Raw genomic sequence first — 8,857 nt, forward strand, 5'->3', positions numbered from 1 at the left:
AAAGGAAAAAAATTATAATAGAAGAAAAATCTTGACTGTTACTCAGCAGTTTCGTTTAAAACATTTTTGCAAATACTGAATTGCTTTATAATTATTTGTACAACTAGTTACGAAGGTCATTCTTTTTTTCATGAATTTGCAATCTGATTAACGAGGACGTAGCCCGAGTTAATCAAGCAAATGAGTGAAAAAAAGAGACTTTCATAACGTGCTGTACACGCTATTTTTTTGCATATCGTGGTAAGTTGTGAAATTTGGCCCAAAAGGATTCTTGAAAAATTTAAAATCTCCAAGGAGATGAAATAAAATGATGCAAAAAAGTACTACTTTCACTACGATTTTTCGTTTAAAAAAGTGCTACTTTCATTACGATACGAAAAAAAAATAATTTTCGAAATTGCATTTCAAAAGTCAATACAAAATTGAAAGATGGTGAAAAGGTGCAAAAAACAGAAACTTTCTTTGGTTGTAAACTTTCCAAATAAGGATTTGAAATTTTAAAAGACAATGTGAATAGATAATTAAAATTTCTTATCCAAAACTTGTACAGGTACATGTTCCTCAAAAAAATAGAAATAGAAAATTTTCGTAGTTTTTTTCTAAATTTCTCTGTTTCGCTGTTTATCATAAATCATAAAATTTTGAAAGAGCGAAAGAAACACAAATTTTCGTTGGTTTTCCGGAGAAACGAAAAGAAAAATATGTTAAAATTGACTCAGCTCGCGTAAAACGTCGGTTAAGAGTTGATATTTTGGTAAGAGGAGATTCGGAGGCAGAGCGAGGCAAAGCCGAAGAGCCGTCGCTTCAGTTTCAAGCGGACCCGACGGCACCGCGATCCAAGTTCTAGGTGAAATATTTTGCGAAAAAATTTTGATCGTGGTCGTAGAGGTGCGAGTAAAGTTCGAATGAAAAAATGTACTTAGGTATCTAAAATAAAATGAGGAGAAAGGGGTCGCGAGTGTGGGAGTCCCCCGCGCAATAACCTAAACAAATAAAGCTCCGCTTTCTTTCTCCCCGGGCGAAGGGCGAAGGGCGATCCTCACCCGGCAAACTAGATTATTCACAATAAACTTTCGCTGCTATTAAATTATTTAATTTGAACGGTGGTGGGGGCGCCTCTCTGTAGTGGCTAAGGTCGAGGTGTAACCTTGTTAGCGAAGCACAACTGAGTTATGGTCTTATAATGGCCGGAATGAGAAAAAGAAGCCGAGCACGGCTTCGGCATCCGTCAGTCTGCCTCCAGCGGGCCCCGGGAGCGGTGTCGTGGCGGCGCGTGTTGGTGACTTACTCTGCAGGTTCATCGAGGAGGGGAACATCGAGGCCCGGTGGACGTCCTGGACGTGGGGCCGGGCGCCCATCACGGCGCACTGCGAGCCGGCCGAGCCCGGGTGGTGGACCCCCATGCCGCCGCCCGGGGGGTTGTAGGAGCGCGCCATCGACGCCGCCGCCGCCGTGTACCTGTAGGCCGCCTGCGACATCTGGCTGCAGGAGGTGAGGTCGCCGTACGAGCAGGGCATGTTGCCCAGGCCCGTGGGGTCCATGCCGGCCCCCTGCAGGCAGCCCGAGTCGAAGCCCGCCTGGTTCAGGTAAGAGTAGTCCATCCTGCACACGCACACAATAATACAATCAGACCCCCAATATGATCGAATTACGGCGCGATTACTGCCAAATCTCCACTTCGAGGAGTTTTTCCGAAGAGACGGAACCGCGCGTGAAGACCCGACTGTCTGCTACGTCGAAATCAAATGATAAGCTTAATTCAATAACTCGGCTAGGGGTGGGTCGGGGCGGCAGGACGGGGCGTTGCCACCCTCCATGACGCCGCCGCCGGCCAATGGCGGACGCACCCGCTCCCCGACGCCGGCTCCCATTGGAAGGGCCCCGTTACGTCATCGACCCTTCGAGCACGCGACTTCCGAGTGACAACTCGCACACATATGAACCCTGAATATTAAAATGCTACTGTTTCATATTAAATTTGCGTTCCGGGGGCCGATCTGGCCCCTTTTTTCCCTTTTCCAAACCGGCATCAACAGTTCCGAATTCGGACCGGAAGGATCCGATCCGACGATTTTTTGACACCTGTAGGACAGGAGCGGGATTGTCTCCCATCTCCAACGGGTAAACAGATGCCAACACATCTTCCACGTCTGTTTATTTGCGATACCGCCGCCGCCGAGCCGACGAAATCGAATCGTGAATAAAGAATTACGCGACGAGCAAACAACAATTCCCAAAAAAATTCTTCTCCTCCACTTCCAAATTCGATAACCTACGACGACGGAATGCAAAAGCAAAACACATTTTTCCTGACGCCGAAACTCAAAATTTCCTGTGCCTCTCGAGTCTGCTTTTTCTACGAGTTGGAAGTTTACGCGCACGACCGCAGCGACTGTCGTAAAAAAAACTTGTTAGAACCACAGCAAAAGTACTTTTTAAAGTGGTGGTGTGAATTTTTGGTGTCTCGATTTTTCACCAAAAACTGCCGCAAAGTGCGAGTGTCGCAGCCGCGGTATAAATTTAAAAATAATTTGTTGCCATAGCTGACATATTTTTCAGTGCCAATATTTTTAATCTGCTGGGATGTGCGTGGTTCGTGAATTGTAAAAATAAAATTTCATAAATTCTCGCTCGAAATTAACATTATTTGCGACACCGTTGTGAATAAATGATAATAACAATAAAGTAAAAAAAGAAATCGTATCTATAAATATGGTCTGAGAAACCTTGTGGAATCAAGATGTCTGTCAAAGCTAATTAATTAAATAAAAGATACACTTTTGTTGGATAGATTTATTTATTGATATGGCGAGTAATGTAAGAGACAAAGAAATTGACATTTGAAAACCATAGAACTGCTGAGAAGCTTGGTGCGTCAATTTTCTTAGTAAATTCAAAAAATCAAACTAAAAATATCTTTTATTTATAATTTACCGTTTAGCGTTTAAAAATCTAAGTTTAGATGGACTTTGACAAACAATAATTGCTAGAAGCAATTGCTACAGGAAAACCTAAAGAAGCATTGAGAAGCCTAATGGAAATGTACACATAGATTAGTTGTTCTATGTTTGCGATATCAATATTTTTTTCATTTATATCTTTATAAATCATAGATCATTATTAATCTTTATCTTATTTCAAGGTTTTCAAAAAAGTGTAAAAAATTTTCTGTTCAAAATTAAACCTAAAAATATTGAAAAACCCAATAAAACTGTTATCAAAATATTGTAACTAACTTTGTAAATAACATCAAAATTTCATCTCAGATACAACGTGATCAAGAATGACTGAATCTGTTGGCAACAATGAAAATTTGAATGATTTTGGCACCACTGTAACCTAAACGCATTTCCGGTTGTCAGCTTTGACAGCGTTGACAGCCAAATTTGACATTTACCATCAAAAGTTAATTTTTGTAATAGCATAAACATAACCGACATAACCTAATTTTTTTTAATGTCGTGTTATGTTAAAACATCCGGTCAGTGCCAATTGTGAGACAAAAAAATACCAATATTTTTCAACTGTTTCATTGCCAACGTACTGTCATTGTTGATCACGCTGTATTTCTAAACACCGTTCACGTTGTTTTGGCATAATGGAAGGCCACGATTTATTTTGTTAACGTTGGACACACTGTTTGATTTTCCTCATTAAAGTGCCTGACATGTGGACCTATCAAAATCAACATAACATGTTGCTGAATTTTCGGCGATGTCTGATTATTATTCTTCTATTGCAAACTAGTAAAATTGACAACAATGCACTAGGCATTGACTCTGTTTATAACCTCAAACTTAGAAAAACATAACCTAATTAAAATTTACATGGCCTCCGATTATGCCAAAACAACGTGAATGCATTTTAACTAACAAAATTTCTTTTGAGATATTTCTACGTTTTTAAATGTTTAAGACAGAGTAATCTTCAAAATTTTCTAAAATTGCTATTTTGGGAACTGTATTTTTATAAATTTGCTACGAGGAAATAAATATTCGAAAGCGACGGACTTTAAAATTGTAACTTTGGAAATAACTTTGAATAAACTCTAATGACAAGAGGAACAATCAAACAAAACTTTAAAAAATCACAAAACTTTAAGTGTTATTGAATTTCTGATGTCTTAGTGTTAGATTTGAAATTTTCACCTTATTTGATATGAAAAAAAAATGAATTTTCAAAATTGCAAATTTTAAAACTGTTTCGTCAAAAATGATGACATTTAAATGTCCATAACTTATTTCACAAGCGAGGTGGAGATTTAATTCTTTCGTCACATTTTTCTTATCAAAAATGTTTGTTTTTTCTTATTCACAAAACATTTAAAAAGCCTTTTTTCAAAAACTGACATCTATTATTACGCGAAGCTACTGTTTTTAGTTTACATAACCTAAAAATGTTTATATCCAGAACGTAAAAATATGTGGCATTCTGCAATTTTTGGTTAAGGAAGAGGCCACGATTTAAGGAAATATTTATATTTATTATACTTGTTTATTTATTTTGAACAATATTTAAATGTAAATTTCCAATAGTACAATTATTCAAAGTGATATCGATTGAAGACTCTAACTTGGTAAATGAAATAGTTATAGTATAATTCAGAATAAGTGGCATCGCGGTAGGCGTTGATTCTCTAAAGCGAGCTTTATGTTATGTCAAAAAATTTTGCAAACATGTGAAACCGTCATTACTTTATTCTGACGTTATGCGTTACATAATTTTGACATGGTTTTCGCTCACAGCAGAGATACCCCCAGAAAAATAATACACTTTTCATAAATGAAAGAAGGAAATTCCAAATATTATAACAAGAAAATAAACACAAAATGATCCCATTGATAATATCAAGGCCAAATTAAAAGCGAAGGTTACCAACAGTATCTTGCTGCCAACGTAAATTTGAATTTCCAACGCCTACCGCGGTGCCACTTATTCTGAATTATAATATACTTCATGAAAATCCGTTTCTATTGAAGAAATTGATTGATTTACTAGAAGAATTTTGTCTTGATGATGAGTCATGAATCATGATGAACTGATGGATAACATTACACTTTTTTTCACTTTTTTACAAACTTCTGGCCACAGCTTTTTTTAATTTTTATTTTATACAACCTATCGGGTTGACAGATCTGTATGTCAAAAAGTTTGACATTTATTATTTCATAAAAATCTGCAAAAGTGCAAAATAAAACATTTGGTCAGCCGAAAAGTGTAATACAAATGTCATACGGTAGGTGTATTTTCCAGCGCTCCAACTATTCGGACACTCGGCTTCGCCTCGAACCTGAAACCTAGTTGTCGCGCTGGAAAATACACCTACCGTACTCTAACGTAAATAACTAGATCAAAAATAACTATTCTAAATGAGCAAAATAATATGAATATCCTTCATTGGTGTATTTAAAAAGATCACATTTTGATTCTTCCTCGATTATGCTGTATTATAGAGAGATACTTTTGTAAATTTTATCCCACCCAAAAAATCGAAAATCAAATGGGCGACAATTCGGAATTAACTCAAAAAGAACTGTTTTGAAGTGGAGAAAAATTTTCGAGAACATCGAATTGAGGAGAGCGTCAATCAAAGAAAAGTGCTAATTTTCCAGTGCACCATGTATAACAACACGGCCCATTATGTATGTGCATGACTAATCTGTGCTGTTTAAATGTACCCTCTGCATGGTGGAATGTCATCCCTTATTTCCATATTCAAATGGTCCTTCATCCACCTCCCGACTTGTTGCGTCACAATCCCATTATGAACGCAAAATAATTCCGTCCTAATTTCAATAACAATCCGTTAATGTCGTCGAAATGTTCAATTATCGGCCTGATCCGGTCATGTGCCATTAAGTTATCGTGCGGTCCGCGGCCCAACTCCGGACGATATCTGCGCAATGGAGGAGAAAACTCTTCACATAACGATAAACAGATGATGAGGCCGGAGCCTGAATCGACGCGACGTTCCGCTTTTAATAAGCTTTATTATTTCATTATTTGTGTCTCGGCTCGACTCTTCCGGTTTTGATTTAGTGTCGGCCGTTCGCTGCCTTTTTACGGCCTCGTCCCATCGAACGGGAGCAATTACGCGAAGACGCCATTTTCCGTCGACTTTTAAACGGAAAAAATCAATCATCGCGCCCCCGATAATTGCGACCGAGCCCCGGAGGATTACGCTGCGACCGGAGTCCCAGACTCCTTCCCATCGTAAACATGGTGTCGAACGGCAGCAAGCCGCAGGACCTGCTGCAGCGGTCCTCTGGGGGAATCCTGCGACCCTCGTACACCGATATAGCGCAACGCACAATTATTTAGGGACCTCGTAGGAGGCCTAATCCAATATTCACATTAAAAGATTTATGTGCGAAATAAAACTTTCCTTATTTGCCACGATCACCTCCTTGCAAAACTCAAACGCCGCACGGAACTATTTATTTTTAATGGGATCAAAGGATTAGCGTCGACTACGACGGCTAGATCCTGCGCTCATCCTTTCACCGACTCGTCCAGGACGATCTCGCCGTCGGATTTTATCCACAGCACGAAATTCCTCCTAAGTATGTACACTCAAAAAGCCTAGAAAGTTTCCTGAGAAACCTAGTGGAACTCGAAATACAACTCAATTATTCTTCGTCTTGATTTACAAAACTTGAAAAGCCTAAAAACTAACTGAGCAACCTTGTAAAACTAGAGATACAACTCAATTATTCTTCCTCTTGATTTACAAAACTTGAGAAGCCTAGTCTGTGCAACCTAGTGGAACTCGACACAGATCAGTTGTTCTATGTTTGGGATTACAGAAATGTTTTCATCCAGAGCACTCCACGAAATTCTTCCTTCCAAAAGCCTAGAAAGTTTCCTGAGAAGCCTAGTGGAACTAGAGGTACAACTCGATTATTCTTCGTCTTGATTTACAAAACTTGTGAAGCCTAAACCTAGTGGAACTCTACGTAGATCAGTTGGTCTATGTTTGTGATTTTAGGAATGGTCTGTCATTTTCTTGTCAAGCTTTTGTCCTGGTAAGTCTCCAGAGAAACAGTAGGATACAGGATTACAGGATTTGACACTACCAGATCAGACAAAAGAGTACGACATAAATAATTTATTTTTTAAGCATCTAAAGAATCATCGTCATAAGTAGGAAGAATAAATCTTGCCGCTCCTCGTCTTTCTCGTGGTTTTGGTTTTCCTCCTCCTTTTGACCGTCTTGGGTCTGTGCTCCTCCCAGTCGCAGTCCCCGAAGCCCTGGAACCTCTCCACGTCGGGCTCCAGGGGCTTGTCCTCGATCTTCTCTAGTACGTTCTCTCCGTCCGATTTGATGCTGTACACGCTGGGAGAGCCCTCTTTGGTGACAGTCCCCCCGAGGCTGTCCTCCTTGGTGCAATCGCACTTGGTCGAGGAGACAGTCTTCGACGAGAGCGAGCACGTGGAGGAGCAATCATGGTGGAGCATCTGCAACGAATCTTTAGTCGCTTGAAGCAGATTGTTCCTACATCTACTTCTGGATCTGTGCGATCTGAATTTTCTGGGCAACCATGTTCGGTGGTCCCTCAAGTTGGAAGCGGAGGAGGACTGCGACCTGCAAATTATCCGGTTTTACAGTGAGAGGGGGGAGAGGTGGCATTTACCCGGATTTGCGGATGTGGCCGTCGAGGACCTTGGAGCGCCTACTGTTAGAGGGCGAGTAAGCGACTCGAATCCTCCTACCTTTAATCAAATGGTTGTACAACAAATACAGAGTTCCCGAAATTAAGACAATACCAGTGGACGACGGAAGGAGAGGAGTCCTGATCGCGGGGGCCTGCACCTGAAAGCCGAGTCAAAGGCGCTGCTTTGGGAGATTAAGCGTACCTACGGCGGCCAGAATCCTGTCCAACAACCCTCGCAGCACGACAGTCACCACCGCCACAGCAAAATTGGCCGATATCATTTTTCACACCATTTTTTGCAAATTTTACAAACACTTGAATTTAATATGGCACCTGTCAAAAAGGCAAAGACTAGTGGATGACGAAGTTGATAAATGATCAGCGCCGTTACATAAATCACGGTCATTGTGCTAGGGGACAATGCCGCTGCCAAATGCCCATCCAAGCCACGTGACGGACCCGAAGAGCGATCAAGTGGAAGTTTGCCGCCGCAACGCTACAGATGGCCTCTTGCGAGCTGGGGTGCGGCGCGTTTATTACCCCGAAATTTATTTAGAATGAGTGCACGGTCCGGTGAGGAGGTTTTAATTGCGCGCGATCCGGGCCTACGAACTTTGTCAATTCGGCAAGGAAGAAGTGAAAAGTAAACAGCGTGATAGATGTTTATTATAGAGCGGGGCGGCCATAGTTAGGATGGTCCCCGGAGACTCCGGGATGAATCTTAGAGGTGGAGCGCTTCTTGGACAAATTGCCCGGAGCGGAGATCGGGGACCTGAGACAGGATCAGGACGCGGGGCGCCAGGGTTTTCCACCAACGCACGACGCTGCTCCAAGGATAAATCACGATTAGCGAGGAAGCGCGCGATCGCGCAGGAACTGAACAAAAATTAATACGGAGTGGAAATGCAGATGAGGATTATTTTAAAATTTCGAAAACGTCTTGCACTGCTTGTAATTTTAAAAAATATAAAACAATTATCTAGTGACTTTTGTTTTAATGGAATTGGGTTGGTATCGAAGAAATGTCATTTCATTGAAAATTAAATTTCAAATTGTCTCCCAAATATTGTTATACAGTAATAATCTACCCCCTTAATAGTTTATTGTGATCCCACAACATGGATTCAGGTTCAAATGACATCACATTTAACACTGATATTTAGTAAACGCTGTTCAAAAATCAAGGTGCAAATAACACACAT

The 8,857-nt window shown here is 40.6% G+C and overlaps 2 protein-coding genes across 3 annotated transcripts in view; both read right to left on the reverse strand.

Annotated features, from left to right (window-relative positions):
- Window positions 1–2,083, reverse strand: part of LOC138134301 (paired mesoderm homeobox protein 2B-like) — a 29,228-nt gene extending 27,145 nt beyond the window's left edge. The window contains exon 1 of the mRNA XM_069052490.1: window positions 1,289–2,083. Coding sequence (XP_068908591.1) covers window positions 1,289–1,601 — 313 coding nt within the window. The 5' untranslated portion in view covers window positions 1,602–2,083. The remainder of the gene's footprint in view (window positions 1–1,288) is intronic.
- A 5,010-nt stretch (window positions 2,084–7,093) lies between these two features.
- On the reverse strand, window positions 7,094–8,522 carry LOC138134308 (uncharacterized). 2 transcript variants are annotated; one of them, XM_069052506.1, is made up of 4 exons: window positions 7,862–8,522; window positions 7,768–7,813; window positions 7,635–7,713; window positions 7,094–7,585 (listed from the first exon to the last, which is right to left on the reverse strand). In XM_069052506.1, the coding sequence occupies exons 1-4, from the start codon at window positions 7,934–7,936 to the stop codon at window positions 7,138–7,140; spliced, it is 648 nt and encodes a 215-aa protein (XP_068908607.1). In that variant the 5' UTR covers window positions 7,937–8,522; the 3' UTR covers window positions 7,094–7,137. The 2 variants fall into 2 exon arrangements, with proteins under 2 accessions (XP_068908607.1, XP_068908606.1); XM_069052505.1 differs by having other exon boundaries at window positions 7,635–7,813; window positions 7,862–8,491.
- Between the last annotated feature and the right edge of the window lie 335 nt (window positions 8,523–8,857).

Source organism: Tenebrio molitor, chromosome 6 (genome assembly GCF_963966145.1).
Source record: "Tenebrio molitor chromosome 6, icTenMoli1.1, whole genome shotgun sequence".
Classification (NCBI taxonomy): Eukaryota; Metazoa; Arthropoda; class Insecta; order Coleoptera; family Tenebrionidae; genus Tenebrio; species Tenebrio molitor.

Coding starts and splice junctions, on each gene's coding strand:
- LOC138134308 (XM_069052505.1), bottom strand. CDS start 7,936: ATGATATCGGCCAATTTTGCTGTGGCGGTGGTGACTGTCGTGCTGCGA. Junction 7,814..7,861: donor TGGACAGGATTCTGGCCGCC/GTAGGTACGCTT, acceptor CTCGGCTTTCAG/GTGCAGGCCCCCGCGATCAG. Junction 7,586..7,634: donor GGCCACATCCGCAAATCCGG/GTAAATGCCACC, acceptor GATAATTTGCAG/GTCGCAGTCCTCCTCCGCTT.